We start from the raw sequence: 26,750 nt of genomic DNA on the forward strand, positions 1-26,750 counted from the left end.
GAAGAATTAACGTGTACATGAAATGGCTACATTCATATTCACGGGAGTACGGGACCTTGCTATACCCTTCTAGCTAGTGTACATCCATCTCAATACTGTTGGCGCGAGCACACGTCACCCCGGTTCCAGAGCGAGTTCACCCAACAGATCACTTCATCATTGCCTTATCCTTTAAGAACACACACACACACACACACACACACACACACACACACACACACACACACACACACACCCCTTTCCTCTAGATATTTAATAGTATTTTATCAACTCAAACAAAGAGGAGAAACAAACAAATTAAACAAACCAAAGAACGCACACAAACCACGTACTCCCTCCACATTTGGTCGTTTGATGGGCGGGGAATCGATGGTCGAAGCAGTATGAAACATGTACACACGCCAGAATTCCATCGGCCTTCTGCTATCACACGTTTGTCAGTCGCCTAAGCTAAGCTAAGCGTGCGGCACATGGCGGCCGGAGAGAGCTCCGTCGACCTGCCGCCGGGTGGCTGCTGGCGGCTGGTGCTGGTGCACTAGTAGTTTATCATATCGCCCCCGGCGAAACGGAGCGCGCCATCACGTCGTGCTCCCACGCCAGCGCCGCACATGGCGACGCCTCGGCGCGGACAGCCTGGCCGCTGGCGCCACGGGACCGGACCGATCGATAGATCGCCGCAGCACCCTCTCCACACGAACAAAGTTTGGACTTTGGACCATGCATGCCCGGCCCCCCGTCCATGTCTAGTCCGGATGAAGAATCTAGGCATCTCGGATGCATCAGGAATCAACCAGGTTATGACTTACGATGTGATGCGCTGATGTATAGATGCAGCATCTGTGTAGTCAAACACGTACAGGAGCGCCTTTTTTGTTTTTGTTTTTTTAAAATCAGACGAGGAGAGAAGCACCATGAGTATTTGATGTACAATATGTCCATGCAAGCTTATAATAAAATATATATGAGCATCATTGTAGCTATCAGAATATGTTGTTTATTTTTTTTTCCTGCACGTATGGTATGGTTGCAGATGTAGTCATATTTAGCTACCCGGCCTGCAGCTTCTCGCTTAAACTACACTTCGATTCATCAGCACTTGCTCGAGAACCATGCAATTAGCATCTAGGCAATCAACACTATAACATACAACAACCACGTTCCAGCTTTAGCTGATGTCTCGTTGTTAGCCGAATGGCACGACGTACGACGACACAACAATTCAGAGGTATGCCGCCGATGCATGTACAGGACTACTACTCGACGACAGGTCCCAACACAAACCAAACCATGCACAACTTAGCGTCACAGCAGGGTGGGCTACTTGATTTAATATCATCACCTAGCGCACTACATGCTCTTAACACACACGACGGGGGTGACCATCATCATCAGGGGGTGTATGGATCTAGCTAACTTCAGATATCAATGGCGGAGGCGGCGGTTCTTTCAGATGCTCACAGCCATGGAGGCGGCTCCCTGGTGGCGAGCCCGCCTCGCACCTTGCTGCGACCTCCCCTTGCAGGCGCCGTCAGGCTTGTTGGTCCCGTCGGCGATGACGATGCCGTCATCAGAAGAACCACCGGCTTTCTCTGGACCTGGAGACCCATGCTTGTTCTTGCCTACCGCGCTGGAACCATTGCCCTGGTCCTGATGAGCAGGCCTCACCTTCACGCCCCGTATCAGCTGTGATAGACAGGAGGAGGTTTCAGGTTAGCTGCTGCTGAAACTACTTGTGCACAAGGTGGTCACAGATGCTACAACTCGACTGCCATCAAACTAGGAACAGTGCCATATGCATGCAAAACAGCTGTATCTATACAGGCAGTTGACTTGTGCTTTGAACAAGGATGTGTGAAATTTAATTTTCCCTTCATCAATTTGTACAGGGGCAGAATGTATCTAGCTAAAAACAATCATTGCAAGGAAATAAATAAAGCAGGGTGAACATTACATATTTGCCAGACTTGACATCAGAGTAGATCACTATGAAATCCCCCTCCTGAAGCTCATTGGAACGAACAAATTCCCCTGCAAGTTCAGAAAAAAACAAGAAAAGTTTTAGAAGCTACCAAGAAATAATGCTATGCCAAGATCAGATGATGGGTAGAAATTAAAGTATACTAATGCTTTGTTTTCATCTCACCGGTGTTCTCCAACAGATACATTCTGCTCTTGTTGTTGGGCCAAAACCTGCATGCATGCGTGAGGGCACTCATGTCACTGTCAACAGTCCATTTTCAGAACAAATCTGTCCAAAGCTAACCAGGCATGCAGTGCGGAACGACAACTAGACTTTTAGTATTGCATTGGAACAAGTTAGCAGCATGTTTATGGCGTGCAGAAATGGTGCTGCATCGACGTAGAGGAACACAAGTGCATGCCACTATTTGCTCCCAGATTCTCATCGTATATTCATGCGACCCACTTGCCCAATTGGGAAAGAAAGGGACCACCCCCACAGTGATGCTGTACTCATGTCATTTACTATTTCTGGCCCAGTGGTGCTATCTATCTCCCTGCCCAAATTGACCAAGAACAAAAATTAATTTCAACAACAGCAACAGGATTTTTAGTCCCGAGCCAGTTGGGGCAGGCTTGAAACCCAATATGAGCTATGAGCCACCACAAAAAAAGGGAGAAAAGAGAGTGAGAAACAATATTGTTATTTTTAGGGAATCTAAACACAAATTTAATTTTAACAAAGAAGATGATGATTTGAAGAGAGAAAAAAACAACAAGTGGATTTAAGCATTATCCATGGTGGATCGGCTATCCCAAATCGGCAAATCCCTAGCCTAACAACACTCACCTGTACCGCATGTTCCAGACCCGCGATGTCCCAATGTCCTCCATGGGGATGGAGATGCCATCCCTCGTCTTCAGCTCCGGCAGGTGAACCTCCGCTTCCTTCTGAAATCGTCCAAAGAAGAAGAAAGACAACTTTTAGCAGAAATGTCGAAGCACCAATGCAGTTTGAAGAACATATTCAAGATTGCAAGCATAGTTCCATTGCGAATTTAAATTCAGGAAATTTTTGCAAGTGGATGCATGCATGCACAATTGGGGATCTAGCTAGATTTAAGATTTGTATGCCCAAGTGGGGTAGAAATCATGCGGATCATGAAGGGCGTCGTCTGTCTCACTTTGGGGAGCACGATGCGGCCGAGGCTCCCGACGTCGCTCTGCTTCAGAACCTTCTGCAGCAGGTAGCGCAGGTTCTTGTCCGACTTCGCCCCCTGCATCCCCATCTACACTTCATCAGATCTACACATGAAATTCAGATGAACACACATCGATGGATCCGTACGCGAACGTACGGCACACGTTCATGCGTGTTCGATTGCTGGAAAGCGATGTGCGTCGTCTATCAGGAGCAAACAGAAGAAAGAGGTCGATTTAGATCTTTTGCTAGAGAGCGATGTCAAGCTCTGCATGCATGCACCTGCCGCTTATCTGAAGCTGTCGAGCGTTGGGGGCTCTCTTCCTGCCGAGCACCGGGCGCCGGATTCACCGGTGGCGCCCCCTCCGCCGGCGCCTCCGGGGAGCGCGGCACCTGCTGCATCGGCGCCCTCGAGGAATTGGACTTGGAGAGCGGGTTCTGGACCTGCTGCTGGCTTCCCGGCGACCAGAAACCCCAGCCACCGCCTGACGGCGTGACCGGCGCGGAGTGCACCGACCGAGGAGATGGCTCCTGCGGGTGGACGGGGACCTGGATCTGGGCCAGGTTCAGCTGCTGGCTGCGCTGCTGCTGAAGGCAGGACAGGCGCCGCTGCCTCGCCATGCGTTTCTTACGGGCCTCCTTGGTCGCGGAGGCCTCCCCGCCTGCCATGCGTTGGGGGCCCATGGGGTGGGCGGCGCCGCCGTACTGCCCGCCGAATCCGGGGGAGAACGGCTGCGCCACGACGGGCGGCATAGGGTAAGAGCCCGCGGAAGCACCAGGGAACGGCACGTACTGCTGCGGCCAGGCCATGTTCCCGCCGCCCGCGGCGTGCATGTCGCCCACCGCCGGCGGGGAGAACGGCTGGCTGCTCACGACCACGCTGCTCGTGCTGGAGCTCTGGTGGAAAGGGTATTGGCCTGCGGCGCCCGGGTAAACGGCGTCGCCGCCGTAAGCAGGTGGCGTGAACGGCTGCTGGTAGGGCATCCAGGATGCGCCGCTGCCGGCCGCCATGTCCTGGCCGCCGGCGGGGAACTCATATCCGGTGTTGACCCCCGGGCTGGAGAGCTGGCTCTGTCCGTGGCCGTGCAATACCGCCGCCTCCTCCATCGCGTCGCGAGGGCGCTTCCTCTGGAGGTGATGGTTCTGCACCCAGGTAAGGATGAGCTTGAGCAGCTGCATGGTGCCGTGGCGCCCGCCGCCGAGCCGGGCGGCGGCGGCCTCGATGGTGGAGCGGCGGAGGCGGATGCTGCGGAGATCCTCGGCCGAGATGTTTTCACGGTTGCTCGTGAGCCACTCCATGAAGAACCGCGGCAGGTCCTCACCCGGCGCCGCAGCCGCATCCATGCAGGCCTCCTCTCCCCCGGTCCCTTCCAGCACGGCTTTACCTTCGCGTCTGCCGTCGCCAACGGGATGCGGCGGCGCGAACATAGCGTCCTCCAGCATCATGCTAACTTCGGGGAACGTCGGCTCGGAGTCCCACGGCATGGACAGCGACGCGAAGTCGAGGAGCTGGTCGATGTCATCGAGCGCATCGAATCCTTCACCGGCCGATGCAGGCCCGGAGCGCTCGCCGGCGGCGCCGTCAGCGCCGCCGCCAGCCCCTCCTGCCGCGTTGGTGTAGGCGCTGGAGGAGTTGGACGACGACGACGACGAGAAGGTGGAGCTGGACGGCGACGAGAGGCAAGGGAAGTCCGGGAGGGACGGGAACGTGTCTTCCGCGAATAGGAAGTCATCCCCCGCCTCCCCACCGATCTCCTCCGCCGGGGCCTCCCCCAGGTCGCCACCGTGCTCCGGCGGGTTCTCTTGGGAGTGCGGTGGCGGCGAGCCGGCGGAGGCGTCCATGCAGATAGACACGGCGACGAGCAGAGGAGAGAGATGGTGTATGTGTCGCCGTCTCTCTGTGGTGTAGGTGTGGAGGTGGGTGCAGTTACTGAGCAGATAAACAGGGAAGCAGGAGGTGGAGGGGGGAAGAGGAGAGAGGAGGGAACCGAGATGCGGCTGCGTGGCACACGTGGCGGCCGCCTAGGGCTGTGGGGAGCGCTCCACCGCCCACGCCAGCCTCTCCTCGGCCACCTTACTTATCGCCCCTGGCGAGCACCCGACATCTCTCTCGGACAAGTGGGACCGGAAATAACTGGGCCCATTTGTCATCGAGATTATGCTAACCGAGAGCACCCGACATCTCTCTCGGACATCTCTCTCACTGTGCATGCTCCTGGTCACTGACCGTGGGCCACGTGCAGTGGCCCACATGTCAGTGTAATGTATCTGTGACGTTGGTGCAAAACTTCGGCGCGTGCAAAATTTGACCGTTCAGGAAACGGAAACGAAAGCACATGTTTTGCTCTTTCAATGAGGCGTGGGCCCCTCGAGTCCGTGCGTGGAAAAACAGGGTGCGCGTAGCTGTTCCGGCGCCGTAGGATGTCCGTGTCGCCGCCGCGCCGACTGAGGGCCGAGTGTTGGAGCGATTCCCGGCCGTCCGATGCAGAGTCCACCTGAACCAACGGATAGAGGACTCGGTGGGTGCTAGAGGCTTGTCTGCGAAGCAGGAAGAGTTTCTCTACGCGCACTGCGTGAAGTCTACACGACTGGGGGTACTTCGGTGACTTGCGGTGGCCACGACGACGTGGAATGCTTCTATTGGTTGCAGCCCTTGCTGGGTTTGCGTGCATGAGAGACTTGCAGCGGCCAGCTCATCGGCGGCCGGAAAACGTCTGCACTTGCTTGTGGACGCATCGGTTGTTGGGAGAGTTATCTTCGATTTTTGTTTGAAAACTCCCTCCCTTAGCCCGAGTGACATAATCTGTAAGTCATTACATCATGATCCTACTTCATCTTTTGGCTCTTTGTATTATATTTTCTCTAGCATTTTCCCACCTAAAGATGGATAACCATAACTGCTTTCGTAGAAGATGATAAATATCTTAAAGATAGCGTGTCCAGATGGTCGGGTTTTCCGTTTCACATTGTGCATATCAAAAGATATTTTTGATGGTTATACATTTACAACCGGTATGGAAAATTCTAAACTTTTACCGACTCGAGATCATTTAATCGAAAATAGGTTTAATATTTCCAACTGGATGTGATGTACAATGCAACTACTTGTTCTATTATTTTATCACTGGACATTTAAATTTTCTGTTTTGAGGTGTCCGTTCACCATATAAAATGTGTTTACATTAGTAATATGATCAGATTGGGGGTATAAGAATATATCCAATGGCTAATTTAATATACAATTTTATATCATTAGGTTCGAAGAAAAGTACTAGCGCTTAGGTTACACAAATCGAATTGTTAAGATTGAAATTTGGATAGGTGTTTTCCCAAAAAATTGTTAGGCATCACAGGTTTATCTACAAAGGAGAAGCCGTTCATGTGGCACAAGTGTAAAACCTACATAATTGTCTACTTTGGTCACTTGCGGCAATTAGGATGATGTGGAATCTTACAAACTATAGGTTGCAAACTTTTTACAAAAGGTTGGTGTGCATGAGATTGAGAGCGAGACATGCATTGGCTAGCTCATCAGCGACTAGAAAATATCCGTTACCCATGGATTGATAGGTTGAGATTTGAGATGGAGTCGTACTAGTTTAGATGATTTTTTTTCAAACTTTCGTTTGAAAACTCTCCCTTAGCTAGGATATAATCCATAGGCACTATATCTCTTTTCTTTATTTTTTCTCTTTGTTTCGTACTTCCTTTAGCATTTCTATTACACTTAAAGGTTTAGAAAAAATGACATATGCTTGACTTGACGCTGATTTGTACAAGGCTTTTATTTAACTGTCGATAGGAAGTACTTCAATTTTCCTAAATTACATATCAAAAGATGGCTTTAGTGTTTGCCAATAAAAAATAATATTCATGTATTTATTTTATTAGTTTATCCATGTATGTATTAAGTTTTTAAAAACTTTTTAGGTGTACTTTTGATTATTATATCATTTCATTCTATGACTCTACTACATGTACAATCCATGTATACCTAGGTCCTTAAAGTAAGGTTTGGTTACACACTAGGATAGATAATCTATTTATTGCTCACTAATATGTTTTACATGTGAATTAGAAAAACATTTACTACATAACCAATACCAATCTCATATCAACATCTTTTGTACACTAAAAGACCTACTTCAGATTTGTGGTGTATTTCTCTTATATGAGAAATATCATAAATTTATCATAATAGACTCACCTGTGTTTTCCTCATGTTTTTTAAGAAAATCATAAAATGATACGATTATTCTCTTATATTTAAATAAAAGCACTAGTGGTGTTCATTTTGTTCACATATGTCTTCACCTACTCACTAACAAAGCTAGCAATTGAGGTATTGTTCATCTTAGTTGGTCTGAATTGTGGGTGTTATAGTTTATATCTATATATCTATATATCTATATATCTATATCTCTCCATATATATATATGCTGCGCAATATATTTATTTTCACTTATCCTAGTATTTGAAATATGGACATGATTGTGTTTCTTCTTAAATAAATGCTCATAAGTAGCCCATAACAACTTGTTAGAGTAGGATGTGCATAAACAACAGTGCTAAACAAACCTAACTTTTGCAACCCAACAACTTAAAATAACCAGTACAATTGAAAGTAATATTCAAATAGTTTCATATTCATTGCAACAGACTAGTTCTGTTGTTTCAACATAAATTAACCACTAAATTTGTTATTTACACTTTTCATAAAAAGATTTATTTTTCTGTTGAAAAAACTTCTGTTGTTTACAATGTCATAAACTGCCTCTCAGAAGAAGCACGTTTCTGCCAATACGAAGATTAGAGCCACGTGGTACACAGTTGCGCCGATGAATGACCCCATCACGAGCAGCAAACGGGAACAAACCGGCGAAACCATCCGAGCCAGATGCGTCACCGGGGCAACACACCACCGTGCTGACTACCAGACCGCGACGACGCAACAGCAGGCAGGGAACTCAAACCGGTCGGACTCCACGGCGACGCACCAAAAAAGATAGCAACAGCCAACAGAGGAGGAGGCGAAGGCCCAAACGTTCGGGGGCCGAGCGGGATTTGGAAGCTGCGCAGCGCGCATCCCAAATCCCCCAATCCCGACCCCGACCCCGACCCCGATCCCGTCGCCAGATCTCGCGCCCCCCTCCCCGGGGCTCGATCGAATCAGCGGCGGCCGGGGGCGACCGGCGATTCGGGGACGGGGAGATCTCGCCGAGATTTGGGCCGGGCTGCGTTGGTGGGAGCCGGGGAGCCATGGCGTCGGCGCAGGCGCCCTCCTCCTCCTCCGCCCCGTCGCGCAAGGAGCATCTCGAGGCCGGGAAGAAGCGGGTAGGTCCGTTGTTGCCTGTTGCTTGCGAGAAATGTAGTCCTTGGCCACCCGCAACCGCTAATTGAGCAATATGTTAGAAGAGGACGTAGAGAAATTAGGGGCACCTTGTTGCTTAGCGCGGTGACTATCGTGTCATTCAATTGTTTCTCTTGCGGTAGAGAAGCCAAATGCTATCAAATTCGTCTCGGCCGTTTTGCTTGCAGTAGAGAATTCAAATGAATGAAATTTGCCACATTATTTGAGGCTCAGTTTGCAACTTTTGAAATTTAGCTGCTTAGATCTCGCAATGCAGTCAGCCATCATCGAATGCCGATTCAGCAAATGTTTGACTAGAAATTGGCTTTAGAATAACAATGCTGTATTTTCTCTGATCCAGCTCGAGCAGTTCCGCAAGAAGAAAGCAGCAAAGAAGGCCACTGCCATAGCAGCTAGTGCAGAGCCAGCAAAACCGCCTGCTCCTGATGTAGTGGAGAACCCCCCTCCAATTGCCAGTACAGCTAGCTCGGGAGACGGGCTGGTGTCTGATGTAGAGCCAAACCAAGAAAGCACATCTTCTGTGCCATCTGCTGTATATGAGAGTGGCTCAGCAAGTTCTTCCAGAGGTGCAGAATCCCTGTCAAATGGTCCTGTCAGTGTAAATGCTTCAGCTGGGGTTAGTAATGTTACACCCCAGCAAGATGGTGTTAGTGATGTAGGAAGTAAGTTCTATGGGAACTTGAGCTTCTCCGACCTTGTTAATGGTCATCATGAGAATTGGAGAGGTGACGCTGCCCTTAAAAGGGACGAGCACAGTCCCGACAAGGATGTGCAATCAACATCTAAATTAAGTGTCTTTGGGAACACAAACAGTTTGAGTTTACCTTCTTCTACCAACACCTTGCCGAGTTGGGGAAGAAATTCTTTATCAGATCAAGTACGTGATACCGAGCAATCTAGTTCATACTCATCCAGCACCATTTTTGGAAAGTCTGAAAGTGCTTACACTCAGGATTACTCCACAAGCAATGACCTCTTTGGTCGGTTGAGAGGTAAATTTGATATCTTATTTTTCTATGCGTAAACAACATCTAATAATTAATAACTCGAGCCTGGGGCTCTTTTGCTTTTCTTTTTTCTCTATGTAGCTACCTCCAAAGACTCTTCCAAAGTGGAACAATCTGTGTATGCCAGCAGTATGGATTATGGCAATACCTTCAGTAGTTCTAGGATTACTGATAGTGTAGATCATGATACAAATGTTGGAACTTGGAATGCAGCGGATTCCACACCTGTTAATTTTGAAAAACAGGATCCTTTTCTGTCATCTGGTTATCCAACTGCATACACTCGATCAAGGCCATCATTTCTTGATTCGATCGGAGTACAAAGGACCCCTCCAACAACTCAAGCCTCGTATGGGGAGCCTGCAAAAGCTAATCAACTATCCGGCAATTCAAATTATCAGAGTTCATTTTTGCAGCAATCAAATCAACAATCCACTGGAAGTAATGTTGCAGATAACTCTCTTACATCAGGAAATCAGGAATATAGACACGAAAAAGGGTCATATGGCAGCCCCACCCCTCCTGATTTCTCGCTTTTCAAAGAAGAAAGAAGTATACAGCATTGCAATCAAACATCCCAAAACTTCACAACTCACTGGAAAGATGATGATTTTGCAGCACTAGAGCAGGTGATGAATGTTTAAACATTTTTAATCAATTTGTTATATGAATTTTCTTGAGAATATGATATTCTTATATTGATTAGAGCTGTTGTATAGTTGTAAAACTGCATAATAGACATAATACGATGAATCTAAATGTTGTATCATCCGATTTTATGCCACTAACACGAAACCTAGTTGCCTAGTTGTTTTTCGTATGGAAACTGAAACCTATGGAAAGAAAAGAACCACTTTTCTCTATCTACTCTGTGGGTTCACTTGATGAGTGATATTGTACAGCTTTATAAGTAGTTGCTTTTTTCTGTGTTCTGTGCTTCATAATCGTTTCCATACTTATACATGGCACTATCATGTGTTGTGACTGCACATTACATGCAAATTCTTTGTTGTCAAGATTAAATGATAGAGAGATTCTGTAAAATTAACTACTTTTGTCTTGGATATGTGTATTTTGACTCATCTAAGCCTTTTTCTTCTATAGGTTCTCTATCATTAAGAAGTTAGTAACTAGTGCTCATGTATTTATTTATTTGTTTATTTTATTTAGGCCCATCAACATATTATTAATGGTTTTCTTGTTTGGTTGCCAGCTCATCGAAGATTTGACAAAAGAGAAGTTTTCCTTGCAACGTACTCTTCAGAAATCTCAAGAATTAGCGGAGAATTTGGCCACAGATAACTCTGCACTAACTGATAAGTTCAATCAACAGGTGTGTGCAAATTTCTCTGATGATTATCAGAATAGTTTCAAGTTGGATTTTTTATGATGAAATTTGTCACTGATGACCGTAAGAAATTCACAACGGAGGGAATCTTTCGATGATTGATTATAAGGCAAATGTTTGCTTAACTTTTAAACTAGTTTCTTCCTTGATTTGATTACAAAATCAAAATTTTTCTTTTGCTGTAATTTATTTGATGCTTAACTCTATTAAACTCTCTAGCATAACCTGTCAGAAAAGTGATTGCTGCATCGGTTACATGATTCAAATTCTCGGGTAAAATATATCCACAGAATCATATCAGTTAAACATAGTAATAACAGTGCTGTAAGGAAAACTAGAACTGAAGCCAAAGGTGCTAAGTTAGAATGTAATATCAAGCAACCCCAAGACTAGAGAAACAATAGTTTTTCCTATTGCTTGATCAATAGTCATCCATTTATTATATGTATTGCAGCTTGGTTTAATTTGGACGAAATAAATGTTTATTACACGTGTTTGTATCCGTAACTACTAATTAGTATACTGTATGATTCTTTTTTCACCATTTTCAAATACCAGGCACATGTAATCAGCCAGTTGACATCTGACATGGAGAGATTGCAGGAAGAAATTCAAGCTCAACTGGTTAGGCCTGCTCTACCTTTCTAGCACCTAAATTTGGACAAAACGTATCCTCAATATTAGGACTGTAATTGCAGTACCTGTCATGTCAGTATCGATATGGATTGGTTGGGAACTTCAGGTTAAGGGTCTGAGGACCAGGATAAAGGCGATGTCGCTATACAGCACTAACTTTGTTTATCGCTATGCTTAATCCCCCTAGCACAACTGACTACCTTTATAAGGAGAGATGAGGCTTAAAGTAGTTGATGGACTAATATCTCAAAGTAAACCACTCAAACAAACCAGCTAAATTGCATCATCCCCTTTTGCCTCACCTATGTTTCTGCTGCTGCTCATATTCCTTGGGCGTGCTGTGCACTGCAGCTGCTCACAGACCCCCAAGGCCTGTACCATCTGCTGTGTATTTTTCATTTATTCGATAGTCCCACACTCCCACTGACCCTCCCCTACTCCACCACCAAAAACAAAAAACTGCCCTACTGTCAAGTTAGGACCTATTGAATGATTTACTTTCAATGTTTTGTAAATGCCATGCAAAATGTTTGTTTTTTGGTGCTTGACATGGTCATGAACTGAAGCATGCTGATAAACTGTACTGATTTTAAACTCACCACAACTGGTTGCTTTGAAACAGTTCACTAGGTCAGTTGTTTTATGTTTAAATTTTCAGTGGTGTCTCTGTTAGTTTAAGCGTACTTTCTGTGATTAGTGCTGTTATATATTAGTATTTCTATTTACTATTTAGTTTTTGTCATTTTTGCCATCTTCTTATACTGTTAATCCCTGTAATAACCCTATTTGTACAACAGCTGGCTCTGGAGTCTGTCAGGACTGAATATGCTAATGCCCAACTAGAATGCAGTGCTGCAGATGAGAGGGCAAAAGTACTTGCAGCTGAAGTAATTCTACTAGAAGATAAGGTGGTTTGCTATTTTGTTTATTTTGTACCCACTATCAAACTTCTTTAAAAATGAAACCCTGACATCATGGCAGGTTGTTTAGAATATGTTACGTACATCAAGTGTGTAAACCTTAGTCATGTTAGAGCAAATCCAAATAATAAGGAATAAATCTTATAATTTGCAATCATTGGGAAGTGAGCTCTAGAGGTCTGATCATACAGGCAGGATCATCATATCTTATTGTGAAATACTCTATATTCCATGTTTTGTTGTTGAAATTTTATGGATAGCGAACTATCCTTTCTGTGCAATATCTTGTCCCACATCCACTCTGTAGGCTATAAGGCATGATCATGCTTATTCGGTCTTAAGTTCATTGGGTAGTTTTACTTTAGTATTTAGCCTACATACTTGATGAAACTGTCTTTGATTTTGAATTGAATGTGTGCACTTTATGTATAAGACGTATCGAGCTTAAACAATTATGCAACTTCAACATTTTCAACCAGTCCAAACTCTAGCATTGGGTCGTGGCAGTTTGATAAATTTGTTTGTTTTGTAGGCTCTGAAACTGAGGTCAAGTGAGTTAAAACTTGAAAAGGAAGTTGAAGGTTTACATTCTGAGATCTCTTCTTACAGGTGAACTTTGTACTGATTTTACTAAACCCCATGCTGCAATTATATGAGTCCCTGTTCTTTTCTTGACCTTATTTGAAGGATAGAGTGCCAAGATCCTAAAGAATTAAGCAATGGTTGAAATTCACATTTCTGTCCATGTTAGCATTTTTAAAAGTGCTATGCAAATAAATATGTCATGTTTAAATTAAGAATATTTGACATGACATCCAGATGGTGATAACATCAACATCTTTTTTGCTAACTTTTCCCATTAATCATCCACAGGCGCAAAGTTTCTAGTCTAGAAAAGGAGCGCCAGCATCTTCAATCTACTGTTGAAGCTCTTCAAGAAGGTACGTATTTTCATTGCAATCTAACACATATATTGTTCTTGTTCTCTTCTTTCCCTAGTTACGTATTTTCATTGCAATCTAACACATATATTGTTCTTGTTCTCTTCTTTCCCTAGTTAACGTCTGGAATTTTCCTTTTCTGTTATTCGGTGTGTTTACATCTTGCATGCACTTTAATGGCCCCTTTTTAGCCTCATGCACTGATACACCTATCTGTATTTCTTTTCTCTCTATTTGGACAGAAAAGAAGCTCTTGTACTCTAAATTGAGGAACATTCCTGTGAATGAAAAGGCAACAGCTGCTACAGAGAAACCTTCAGCTGATAAAAGAGATGCATCAACTGCGACAGTGGATTTAGGTGTGAATATTAAAATCTTCTCTTTTGTTTGTTCATCGTGATGCATATCAACTATTTTTTCGGGCTGACACCAAATTTGTTTATTTAGATACTGGGGAAATCAGTTCTTCAGAAACGCTGACCAGCACTGTCGACACATTGGAAGATGCTGGAACATCAATTTTGAGGTCCAACAATATGTCTGATTTTCCCTCTTTAGAAGAGGTCTCATCCAGCATTCCGGATGATCAGCTTAGAATGATTGACAACATCAATTCCTTGATGTCAGAGGTAACCTTGTTGATGTGCAGAAATCCAGAGTTTTTCTTGCACCAATCAGAGTTTCCCAAATAACCTTATCTACCTTGATTTTTTTGGTAAAAGTTATGTTAGTAATGATAATGTGTTTTATTTTTGTATTTGCAGTTAGCGGTGGAGAGAGAAGAGCTGCTGCGGGCACTGAGAATCGAGTCATCCAACTGCTCCAAGCTGAAGGTACTGTCTACCGCATGTGCTAGTGTTCATAAGATGCCTGTTCCATATGGCATAGTCAAGCCCTGGGTTCTGGTGTATCAAGCTTCTATATATTGGAAAATATGTTTACTCGTCAACTGTGCAGCAAGTTCTGCCTTGTGTTACTTCTGTAATGGTGCATCTTCTAATGCAATTTACTCTTATATCCTGAAGGAGTTGAATAAGGACCTAACACAAAAGCTGGAGATGCAGACACAGAAGCTTGAGCTATTGACTTCTCAAAGGATGGCTAATGAGAATGTCCTGGCAAAACCAATCGATACTCGCTCCATCAATGATGCGACAATGTATGCTGATGAAGGAGATGAGGTAAGTGTTGGTCACCAAGTACTTAGCGGAAGTATGATAGTTGAACAATCCTTGTTGGAAAATTTTCATATCTGCTGTCACCTTGATTTGTACTTTGCAAGAAAAATCCTACGTGTGTACAGGTTATTGTTCCATGTTTCTTTCTATCCTATTTGAATAAGAGTTAGAGCTAAGAAAACCAAACTTTCTTTACATGTGTGTTATGCCCATATCACCCTGAAGACATTCTTTGTCGATGTCTGACACGGAATTTTTCTCAGGTTGTCGAACGGGTGCTTGGCTGGATAATGAAGCTCTTCCCAGGAGGGCCCAAGCGGCGTACCAGCAAACTTCTATAATGGAAATAGAGGTCCTAGTATGCCAGATGTTTCTTTGATTAGGGCCTGTTTAGAAGAAAGGGATTGCTCTAGGAGCTTTAGTATTTAGTTCAAATTTGAACTAAATCCTTTGGATTTGAATCCAAATCCCCTCTATCCAAACATGCCCTTATATAATTTTTTTTGTTTGCCCGGTTTTGCTGATAGCATGGTGAGATGTGAGAAGCTGTATATTAGAGCCATTCGATGTAACCATTCTTTTTTCTACAGAAAATGAAATGTACGCTGACTTGCAGTACGGAGCTGCAACCTTGTACTGGCAATGAAAAGAACAGCCGCAAAGAATAAATCCATTTGTACGAATTATACATTTTGTCCCCACCATATGAGGTGAACACGTTACGTGTAGCTGTATTGCTATTCGTTTGCCTTGCGTTATGTCATCCCGTGGAACTGTCTGAAATCACATTTCACGCTGCTAGCTAGACAGTAGTTGCATATCGATGTACCGTACTGACGGTGCACGAAGAACAGTTAGTGTGGAAAAAAAAATGACGCCTTGATGCACGTAATTCATGGTTCATATCACGACATTATTCACTCTTCTATCTTTTGCTTTTGCTTATGTCAAAAAACAACATAAAAAAAACTCGAGCCTTTTCTAGCCAGACAATATATTGTGCAACCAACCCAAGGCACTGAAAGAAGCCTGCGGAAAGTACAATTCCATGAAGCTTCACTGGGCTCCATCTCAGTCCACTCGTTTCACAGAGTAATGGGGAGGCGTGCCTGTTCAGTTTCAGTGTGGGAGATGTCTTTTCCTGACCGGCGAACTTGACGCAGCAGCAGAGGATGACTACTTGCTGTTGTGGGTAGGAACGCTGAGATAGAACTTGGTGTTCTTGAAATCGTCAAGAAGCGGATTATACCCATCTTTGGTCCTCGTCTTCAACGGCAGGCCAAACTCCTCCATGAAGGCTGCAGTATCAAGCTGAATGTGCACAACGATCGAGCCCAAGTTCGTCAGAGTCTCAGAGATATACTGACTGCAGAGCAAAGGTGGCAAGCACAGGGTGAGAACTTACTATGATTGTCCTCCTCTTCTTCACGGGTTTAAATGCGCCAGGGTTCTTCTGCTCTTTTGAGAAGCCAGAGCAGTGATGGTCGATCTGCTCCAGGAGCCGGAAATCGGTTGGGAAGAAGATGTCTGCGTCACCCTGAGCAGTAAATAAATACAACCAAGTGATGCAAGGCTTGTTTGATAAAAGTTGAAAAGCACAGAGCAGTAACGCCAGAAAACAGTTGGAAAGCAAATGCCTACATCACCAGGGCATGCAACAAAGTTTGTTGGCTCATATACAGTCCGAAGTAAGGTACTAGTAACACTAATTTTTCTTGCAAATTTTAACGTGCCCCCAACCCCTCTGAGGGCTCATATACAACCAAGTTTGTTATATTGTGCCACATAGTCAGGCAGTGATAAATCATTCTAGTCCTAGTAAGATTTGGCTGTCATGATCCAAAAAGTTATCCTCCCAACAAACTGATACATCAAAAAATATCAAGAGAAAATAAGTGATTTCAAAAAGTCACCCCCATGTCAGCCAAAGACAGCTAAGGTTGATAGATTGTCTGACTGCCATGTAGAAACAGAACTTTTTAGATGATGGAATAAACAAATTATCCCAATTATATGACCTTATACACAGAACCTAGTATGCGAATAGAATGTACCTGAGCATCCAGGTAGTTGCAATGATCTGATGTTTTCCCATCCTTCTACAAGGACAAAACAAGCTCAGTGAGATAATCAGAAGCAAAGCCCATGACCCTCAATTATAAATAAAATGTTAAATGAATCATCAGCACACAAAGAGAACAACGATCATTCTCAGAAACAAGCTCAGTGAGAGAATCAAAAGTATTTTTTTATGCCTAGTTGGAGAAATGCAGCAAGTAGTTGGAAAAACTAAAGCTTTACACACTTGATAATGTATACACTCATAATCTATCAGGATACGTCACCTTTGATGAAACCAGTGGAGCTCTGTCACCAGGTATGCTAACATCTGGAAGATAGCTGAAGTCTGAAGCAACAAGGGACATGCTTGGTAAAGCTTGATGCAAAGTATCCATTAGTTTCTGCAGGATTGAAGATCAAAATAGTTTTCTAAGTTCCAGAACATCCACAAAGATCTAACCTCACAAGGTTATAGTTTTCCGAAAGGCGTACCAAACATCCAGTCGGCAACCAAGCTCTTCGAGGCTTTGGAAATACTTTTGATAAAACTCCTTTCGCAGCAAATGCTAGTTTTTCACTGACAGAAGCTTTCTCTTCATTCATGCCAATAATTTCAACACAGCGGGAAATTAATGGGTCTTGTAGTGGCTTATAGACTTCAGAGGCTTGTGAACTTTCTTCAGGAAAGGCACACATGACAGATTAATCACAGAGAAGTAGCTATGCAATTTTCTAAAGTAGTAGAAAAGAGGTTCATCCTCAAGGACCTAAGCAATACTAAGTAACATATGCATGCAATATTTTAGTTACCACAGAAGTTACCCATAAGCACGGGGATGACATGTATGTTCTACAAGGGAAAAGGAGGTGACCCTTCAATACTACTATAACTAAAATAGCGAACATTCTAATGCAAGTCAAGCATAAAAGAAAGCACGCTGCAAGGACACTGTAGAATATACAACCTTCCATACATCCATCTCTCGAAGAGCTTCCCCTTGTTTCTTCTAAGAATGAAACATATTTTGCCATCAACATGCACAATCAACAGTCATGAGCTAGTAGCAACAGAGTCGGTTAAATGGTTGATAAAAGGATCCAGCCAAATATGGGTGTTGAGCAGCATGTCCCTTCTTGTTTCATCATATTTCCCTAACTCTAAAGTGTCTCAATGATCTCACTTGAAACCCCACATAAACAATGAACATAAAAGCAAACATTGATGCTCTTCAATTGTAGTAGTACAGAGCAAAGGGTATTGTCTCACAGCTATATTTTGCCAAGATTCTGAAAAGACAAAAATCACAAACCTGCCATTTATTTTTTCAATCCACACCTCCATCCATGGAGAGACCTGATCTGGTGAATAGACAAGGTCATGTGGCAGATTGTCAAGTACCTGATATTCCATAGAAAGAAAGATACTGTGTTAGAGGTGGTACTATAATATTCCTTGAAATGCAATCTTTGCTTTGTAACATTATATGACGGAAAAGGTTTAACAAGAAGTGCATGTTTATGATCATAGTATTACTAGAAAAACTAAATTTGACAATCGATTAATAAAGTTCATCTGCGGTGTAAAATGCCACATTTACAGGGCACATATATTCTGAAGCATTTATTTGTTTCTCTGCATCATAATGTTTTGTATGCCACAGGATGCTAGACTTTTGTGCCTCTAGCTACAGTAAATCAACTGGACAGATACTTCAGTTCATAATGGGGGAGGATGACATGATGATGTCATTGTGCTTCTTTGGTTCATACATAAACACAAGAATAAAATGAGAAGTGTGAAGAAAGTCCCAGCAGAATTCACCTCAAGCATTAGGACCCAACATGGACGAGGATCCTTGCGGCCTGCATAGCAGAAAAAGGAAGATTTATATCCAATCATGTCAAGGTAGATTGCCCTACACAATAGCAGGGAATATCTTACCCCATCCAAGTCTGTTAGTTGCATCGCGGTGCTCCACCGTAAACTTTGATAAATGGCTTTGCACTTCGCCGACAGTTTCCAATTGCTTTGCAGCAAGAGAGGAGCTAATCTCTACTGAGCTAGCAAGTGAAGATAAGGGCAAGGTCAAAGCATATTTGAGAACATGACACTAGAATGGCAAAAGCATAGCAGCACGAAGAGCAACCAGACAACCATGGCCAGTACTATATATGTATCTTTATATGACATTCATGAACCCTATTATTCTGAATTTCTGATAATTCAAGCAAGAAATGAAGATACAAATGCTTACATGTATTTCATATCATTGTAAACTTTGGGCGGTGCATTAAGCATCATGTAATCAAGTATGCACTTTGCACATGTCCCAGAACCACCACCAATCTCGTATATCTGATCAGTAAAAGCATCCGATTCATAAGCAAAATGGATGAAAATGCTTCACGAAAATGGACAAAAGCAAATCTGTAGCTTCATCAAAGCTTCAAATCTAGATTGAGGAGTGGAATGATATGACAAAGAAATCTTGAGATCACACCTTCAATGGGACTGAAAGATTTGCTGTGCGCAGTATTGATGCTGCTATTGCGTAGGCATACCATGGCTGCACCATAGAGGGAAAAAGGCGCATCAGTGACCAAACTGAAAGAACCTCATTCTCTTCGACCGCAATAGCAGAGAAAATACCTTAAAGAGTTCCACAGGAGTAAACCAAGCAATATCATGTTTCTTATACAGCTTATCAAGATGCTGCATATAAGCACTCCTCCCTACATGGTATTAAAGCAAATGATTTTTAAGGCCAATAATATAAAAGTAAATTATTCACATCCTAAACCAAATGTCCACCATATTAAGACAGCATGACACGGAACCAGCATTGGACAAATCAGCAATGGAGTTTGGCATCAAGAAAACAACAACCAAGTCCCAAATGCCAACGCACATAAGCTGTTCGTTGAAATGCCAACCCGCCGAACAAACAAAGAACGATCCCTATTTCATCCCTGTAATGCCGGAACACACACCAAACTTCCTCATAGAGGACGCAATGCAAGAAAGAGCTGATGAAATGAACAGGAGAAAGGAGGCCACCCTCGAGCTGGTTGAAACGGATGCTGGCGTCAAGCACGCCCACCGGCCCCGCCCGCTTGGAGAAGTAGCCATGGTTGGGGTCGTAGAGCGCAGACCTCACGAAGTCGCGCACCTGCGGAACCCCATGTTAACACCCACAATGGCAACCGCCGCAGGGAGATCTCACTGTTACCGGAAACAAAAAAGTCTCAGCCTTTACCAGAATGGGGTTGTTGCCGGCGAGGATCCCCGACGAGAACAGCGCCGCAGTTACCCACCGCGCGCACAGCGCTCCGCGTCGAAGCGCGGGGACGTGCGCCGAGAACGCCGGCGCCATAGTTGAGGCGGCGGCGGCGGGGCGGCGCGAGTATCCGTTCCTTTCCGCAACAGGTGCGGCACGTTCAAGCCCGACCCGACTCGGGTAAATGGGTAAGACGAAGCTCCTTATGCGGGTCCGTACCAGACCCGATTGGGACTGTCGCACGCCAAATCGGATCTATATAAGGAGCGGAGCGCCCGGTGCCGGCGTCGAGTCGGCCGCCATCCCCACTCAGCACGCCGGATGTCGAGGCGGGGAGAGGGAGCAATGAATCGCGGCAAGGTCGGTCCGACGAGGGCCACCGCCAGCCCCCGCGACCTCCTCGCGAAGTTCGCGAGACGCAAGGATGTGGTGAGGAAGAAGGCGGACGAGCTGGCGACGCGCTGCGCCATCGACGTCGCGGTGATCTGCACGGGCCCCGGCGGCGCGGGCGACCTGGATTGCTGGCCGTCGAAGGAGGCCGCCAGCGAGGTGTTGAGGCGGTACAGTGCGCTCGCCCCAGCGCACCGCGCCAGGCACACGGAGGACCTCGCCGCCCTCGTCGCGCGCCAGCTAGCGGAGGAGCGCGATAAGCTCGTCAGGGCGCGGGAGGGCGGCGTGGCCTTGGCGCTCGGGTCGCGGGACGGCTCGCTCGAGGGCCTGTCAGAGGACAAGCTCCGGGAGCTGCTCGCCGCCATCGAGGGCTCGCAGGTGGACGCCAAGAACAGGATCCTGATGCTGCAGGCGCCGCTCGGCGGCGCGGTCGATCACGCCACGCTCTCGCGGGGTCTCGTGCACGAGGACGAGGCCACCCAGGAGGACTCCGTGTCCGCGACGGACAACGGGGTGCCGCCGCGGGGCGAAGCCGCCGCAGGTGGCGGCGGGCTTGGCCCGCCTCCCAGTAAAAACCCCAACTCGCCCAATGCTGCCATGCCCGTGGGCAAGGAGATCGTGGCGGAAAACATCGTGACGGCCAAGTATGACGGCGGCGAGGTGCAGATACTGCAGCCTCCAGGCGACGCCGATGCCGAGTGGATGCGGGGCCTGGTGGATGATCTGAAGAAAAGGCCCCAACCGTACGACCCCGCCGCGTACGCCGCCAACGTGGGCTGGTTCGTGATGGAGCGCGACGCCTACGACTCCATCCGGTTCGACCTCGCGATGCCTCCGCCGTGCATCGCGCCTATGGACGACGACGGCGAGCCGCTGAAGCTCTGGTCATGGGAAAACACCATGCCACCCCCCTGAAGCAAGTGTTTGCTACCTAGATGCCGAGCGGGGCAAATCGACGAGTTCGGCGACTTCGTCCGACGGCTTCGCCGGACTCCGGCCGCCCCGCCGCTATGTTGAGCTCGGAAATTTCGGGTGATTGCTCTGCATCTGCTGGACTCCCAATCGCCGCCGTCACCGTATTTTGTACCCAAGGGAAGCTCCTTTTGTGAATAAGCAATTCACCATTGCTGTGTATTTGAAGGTAGATCAATGACATGTAGATTAGCATCAGAGACGATCCAGTCCCAGGTCGTCGCTGAGAATTTAGCTCACTTGGTAGCATCAACTTGGTAGTGATGCGCTAGTGAGTAGTGAAGAGTTGCAATCATGTGAATTTACATTCCGGAGATTATCCGGAGAATCTGTAACCTCAGAGCAGCAGGTGCACAAAGAAATCAGTTTACTAGATGATCATGTCGAGTTCATATTATGTCTCTTTTTGTTCGGTCTTCATCACTAACTTGGTGTCAAGGTGAAGGCCACAATACTCTAAAGCTATGTTGCAGTATTTGTAGAGGTTGAACAATGAGAAGTGTACTGTTCGAAAAAAGAGATTGCAAACTGAAATGACTGAAATTTCTGCGGAATTGCTCAATCCGAGGTGATTAAATAACATTGACAATGAGGTTTAGCATCACAGAGGGAAAAAACTTTTGAATCTTTCGCACTCTAAAATTGACCGTACAGAAGGCGAATCTCAAGGAATGAAATCAACGTAGCTTCTTTGATATTGATTTTGCAAATTTTAAATCACATGGGGCGAGCCACTGGACAATTAGAACTTAACTTTTTTAAATTCAAATGACGGTCAAAGCGCGCGCTTTTTCCATCCAAATGACTAAGCCAAAGCGCGCGTTCAACGATTTTCAAACGAGGGAAAACTTACACGTCAGCGGGTTAACCGTAAAACGGTTGCACACTGGAGGCAACGTAGTCTCTCTATAGTCCCTAAACTTTCAAATAGAGGGACTAAAGGGATTAGTCCTCTAGTCCCTTGGAGGTGACTAAAGTGGATTAAAAACTTAGAAGGACACCCCTTGCCTCTCATTATTGTCCCGTTCCCCACCCGTGGGATGCAAATTTTGTGCATTGATTACGGGTATTTTGATCTTTGTTCATCTGCTTTAATGGCCTTTAGTCCCCGGATCCGAACAGGGTAGGGACTAAAGTTTAGTCAAGTTCAGGGAGTAAAGGAACCAAACAGGCACTAAGCCAAATCATGCGTTTGACGGTTTTCAAGCTAGGAAAAAACGGTTGCACACCAGTGGCAATGTATATTAATGTCACGTGTCATAAGTAATATTAGTAGTATCATAAGCTAAGTACAATCAATATCACTACAAAAAGATCCCTGCGCCACAACATGATATAAAAATCTATCATAGAAAATCCTTTTACAACTCATCACTGCCATGTACACATCTTTTCATAGAAGTAGAGGCCCCTCTTTAAAACTCGCCAACTTTTTTTTTCAGAAACTGTTCTTGTGGGGTCCACTATAAACTTGCAGTTTTTTTCTGTGTGCGATACCATGGCTCCTTTCTCCTCTAAAGCTTCTTTAGCACATCAAGTTTTGCTGTTTTTATGTCTACCAGAAAATGGTGTTGTTCATGACGTGTAAATCCAACCTGAGACCAAATACCACCAGGATGAGGAAATACATCAGGCATGATTATGGCGTGTACGTTTTCTGTATGATGGCTCGAAACAAAGGTTATCCTAACCTCTATACCCGAGATGCGTGTAGCATATCCCGGACAAGGCGAACAGCTTGCGGTGCTTCAGCCTGCCGTTGGAAGATTTGTCAGTTCGTGCTGATGTAGTGAGGTTGAACGGTTGATGGCGACCGAAGTCTGCGTGTGTGGTGTGCTAACATGCATGGAAATTACGTACGCGTGACGCGTTACATTATCTCTCGTTCCGAAATACTGAGGCTGCTGCAGGTCTCGAGCAGTGACTAGGCAAAACCAAATGCACTGTGGCTGTTGCTTCACGCCCCCCGCGCTCGGTAACAGGTACACGTACGTCTATTGTCGCAGAAGAAACACGAGCAGGAAGCACGACGTCCCTAAGTTAAAAGCATTTAATTAAAGGTAGGAAGTTGAAACATTTCAATATACTATTGATATTCTCGAATAGACAAATATTATGAAGCATACTCCCTCCGTCCTTAAATATAAGGCATCCAAGTATTCAAAATTTGCCCTCAAATATAAAATTTCTAAGCAATGAGCATTCTTTCATTTAATTCTCCTCGAAGTTGGTAGCAACACTGATTGCTGGGTTAATTGAATAGGTTCCTTGTCATCCACAACATGCGTTAAAACAAACATACAACACAATCCCCTCCTCCCTCTCTCCACGTAATAACTCAGGTGTATATGTATTTTTTTGCCAATTCTCTTAACCTATCATAAAATATTGAGGATGTGTTGTATTTCAATACGGAACGAGTATTCTTCAAAGGATATAGATGGGCGTAGCTTTAATTTCAGTTTTTCAGTTTTAATTTCGGTTTTAAAGTTATTTGTCGGAATAGTAACGTATTTGACTATTTGTGACCGAAGAGGACTAGCTTCAAGCAATTGTCTTAGGAAATATTACATAAAAAGATCCTACCATGACATTCATTGAGAATGGAGAGAATGATAGAGAAAGTGTTAGTGATAGGTAAAGACTAGGATTGTGCCCATGCGTTGCTACGGGTAACAAATGTATTAACCCAAATCAGTTACACGAGAACTATCTATGTTCTCAAAACTTTAGGCAAAAACAGCTCAAGCGATACAAAACATTGGTCATTATTATTTTCTCCCTCCCATAGAAATATATATTTGTTTCATTCTTCCCAAAACCTATGTTGCGTATTGTGAACAATATAGTTCAGATTTACATTTAAGCATTATGTTAGTTGGGAGAGCACTGTACAAGTTCTATTCAAAAAGACTGCAAACATGAATTACAAGACAAACACAACTGAGACTGGCCTTAAAAGTAGAGCCTCTGGATTAAAACTATGTGCTAGACCTGAGGATGACCAGCAAAAGCCATTATAGATGCACACGGTCATTGATGCCGCCATTAGGAAAGCTGAGCACCTGCTAATTTTCATCAGAAAATGGCATCTGAAGCGGTACATGTTGTCCATAAACAACGCAAGCTTAGACTCAGGTTATTTTTTAGAACAATTGAAACTCCCTTTACTATAAAGTGTAAGATTGATGATGTACTATAATTATCAGACACAAAAGTAAGACCTCCCCAAACTAGGTGGTCTGCTAGTTTGCCTAGATACTAAGCACCATCCTACTGCCTGCCCAGCACATAAATATGAATGTTAAGAGCACGTATAGAAACACAAAAATGCAAAGAGTTAGATAAGTTCGATTGTAATTTGCAAGTTAGATATGAGCAAATAGATTATGGTATTGGGAGAACTATTAATGCAAGAAAATGGTTGTTCAAGAACCAACAGTACATAAACAAAACTGTATTGTTAGGTGTCACGATTGATAAGTATATATGTTACATATTAAACCTGTCACAGTCAGATATCAATGCAAATATCTGAAGTGTTACACCCAAAGCAATTCCAGGGGAAGAAACTTAGGTGGTGTTTGGTTGGCTCAAATGTAACGTAATATGATTACTGAAGGTAACGAATCCCATTACATATGTTTGGTTGCGGCGGTTTGTAATCAATTTACACTGTAATCTAATCCCTTACCTAAATAATATATATACAAGCTTGTTACCCCTCCTTCCCCACTGTAATCAGATACAACACCAACACCGTAATCTGATTACGTTACCAGAGTGCAACCAAACAAAGAGGGTAATCACCCATTCCACCACTAAATACACTGTAATCTGATTCCCTTTGCGTTTACGTTACCTTAGCGCGAACCAAACACTATCTTACTGTGATGGAATGAGTGGAGTGTATACCAAGCCTGGCTCCATAAGTTTACCAAGCACAGGAATGCCTCCTCCGTAATCTGAACCTTCCAGGCAATGAGTTTCATTTTTAGACATAACTCAATAGATCACTTTACGCAGGTCATTTTCTTCTTGATGCACTCTTTCTAAATCAGGAAACATATTCTTCTCCATGGCTGCAACACCATTTTTCAAAAAAAAAAAATCAGAGCAGCAGCACAAGTATCCACAGCTTAACATTGTGACAAAATTGAACAGACCATCATCGTCGACAACATATATTACCTCAGAGCTCTGGGCATCACAATTATGTGTAGCATCTCAGTTCTCAGATAGAAATCATAGATTAACATTGTAGAAAATTGAATAGACCATCATCAGTCGATCAGTCGAGTCATTTGTTGTAGAGATGTCAATGCGTCAAACAACTGACCAGAGGCTGTATGCATGTTGCTGTCTGGACATGGACAGCAACAGCAAAGCATTGTTGCGACCTAGGAACTGGGCAATCAGCCATAGACCAATAGTATTTGACATGTTGCACGAACACACCATGACTGCAATCAATACCTGTCTAATAATCAGGAAAAATCAAAAGAATGTTGTAGTTCTTCATTCTTGTGAATTGTGATTCATTGTGATGAGAACAGTAAAAGGCGAGGAGGTTAACATAGACGCAACAGAGAGGAAGTGTACCAAAGTTGTTTCAGTCAGGTTGCCATGCTCATCACCGCGAGTCTTGTCTCTCTATGTCGTTAGAACTCAGGACCATTAAGCCAAGCCCATTGTTAATTACAATAGCAGTTTGCCCTGAAAAAGAAGGAAACGATCAACAAAAGCAAATGGTTGCACAAAAATTGTTTGCAGGATCGAAACATTTGGCACTCGTTCTTGTCCATTAGAATTCTAGTTGAACAAAACAATATACACTTAAGCCACCAAGTCCCCCTCCTTCTCCTCCAACCATCTCTCTTAATTAGATCATAATCCAAGCACCAGAATCCATCCATCTTGTCACCACTGTGTGCAGCATCTCAAATAGAAGTAGCAGATTAACATTGTGGGAAAATAAAACAGACCATCAACCAATCAGCTTATTATTTCAGTTCCATATCAGATTTTGAGCCTGCACTAAAAATCATTCAGTTGGATCAATTTCATCAGAATGGAGGCTGACAGAAACCAACTATCAATTCTAAGTGCATTGCATTAGTTAACCAAGCAATCTTGCCGTGCATTTTTTGCAAGCAACCAAGGCGTTGATGTAGTTCGGCATCTACAGCAGCACTGCGGCTTCTTACACCCTGCCGCTACTGCTTGACCCACGAAAATTACGATTTTGTGAAGGGACAGGTGATGATATGAGAATAATCCGGAACTGTGATCATCTAGTTAGATCAGAGAATGAACCAACGACCATTCAAGCTGCAAATGATGAGATGGCTTGACGGTTGGTGCCGTGCTCCGTGAGTGATTACGAGTGATCGCGGCGCGCCGTACCAACCCAAAACCTAGCATATAAATCTTGTGGGATTTCCAATTCAAAACGATGATCACCGACAATGACGCTCGCCTTGATTTG

The 26,750-nt window shown here is 44.6% G+C and overlaps 4 protein-coding genes across 4 annotated transcripts; 2 read left to right on the forward strand and 2 right to left on the reverse strand.

Annotated features, from left to right (window-relative positions):
* Positions 1–1,044: 1,044 nt before the first annotated feature.
* LOC117858616 (regulatory protein viviparous-1) lies at positions 1,045–5,084 on the reverse strand. The gene is made up of 6 exons (XM_034741723.2): positions 3,443–5,084; positions 3,144–3,236; positions 2,810–2,910; positions 2,144–2,190; positions 1,952–2,028; positions 1,045–1,683 (listed from the first exon to the last, which is right to left on the reverse strand). Exons 1-6 carry the CDS (start codon positions 5,000–5,002, stop codon positions 1,447–1,449), a joined length of 2,115 nt encoding a protein of 704 aa, XP_034597614.1. The 5' UTR covers positions 5,003–5,084; the 3' UTR covers positions 1,045–1,446.
* A 3,032-nt stretch (positions 5,085–8,116) lies between these two features.
* LOC117856065 (protein BLISTER) lies at positions 8,117–15,247 on the forward strand. The gene is made up of 13 exons (XM_034738487.2): positions 8,117–8,494; positions 8,872–9,523; positions 9,620–10,167; positions 10,752–10,871; positions 11,445–11,510; positions 12,320–12,430; positions 12,975–13,051; positions 13,316–13,383; positions 13,626–13,742; positions 13,831–14,012; positions 14,148–14,216; positions 14,409–14,564; positions 14,825–15,247. Exons 1-13 carry the CDS (start codon positions 8,420–8,422, stop codon positions 14,900–14,902), a joined length of 2,319 nt encoding a protein of 772 aa, XP_034594378.1. The 5' UTR covers positions 8,117–8,419; the 3' UTR covers positions 14,903–15,247.
* Positions 15,248–15,421: 174 nt separating this feature from the next.
* LOC117856067 (protein arginine methyltransferase NDUFAF7 homolog, mitochondrial) lies at positions 15,422–20,071 on the reverse strand. The gene is made up of 13 exons (XM_034738488.2): positions 19,880–20,071; positions 19,681–19,792; positions 19,273–19,355; positions 19,124–19,189; positions 18,878–18,978; positions 18,565–18,683; positions 18,445–18,485; positions 17,933–18,021; positions 17,115–17,295; positions 16,907–17,023; positions 16,616–16,660; positions 15,967–16,098; positions 15,422–15,872 (listed from the first exon to the last, which is right to left on the reverse strand). The coding sequence occupies exons 1-13, from the start codon at positions 19,994–19,996 to the stop codon at positions 15,738–15,740; spliced, it is 1,338 nt and encodes a 445-aa protein (XP_034594379.1). The 5' UTR covers positions 19,997–20,071; the 3' UTR covers positions 15,422–15,737.
* Positions 20,072–20,104: 33 nt separating this feature from the next.
* On the forward strand, positions 20,105–21,637 carry LOC140222759 (uncharacterized). The gene has a single exon (XM_072293883.1). It carries the CDS (start codon positions 20,222–20,224, stop codon positions 21,203–21,205), a length of 984 nt encoding a protein of 327 aa, XP_072149984.1. The 5' UTR covers positions 20,105–20,221; the 3' UTR covers positions 21,206–21,637.
* The last annotated feature ends 5,113 nt before the right edge of the window (positions 21,638–26,750 follow it).

This window comes from Setaria viridis, chromosome 5 (genome assembly GCF_005286985.2).
Source record: "Setaria viridis chromosome 5, Setaria_viridis_v4.0, whole genome shotgun sequence".
Lineage (NCBI taxonomy): Eukaryota > Viridiplantae > Streptophyta > Magnoliopsida > Poales > Poaceae > Setaria > Setaria viridis.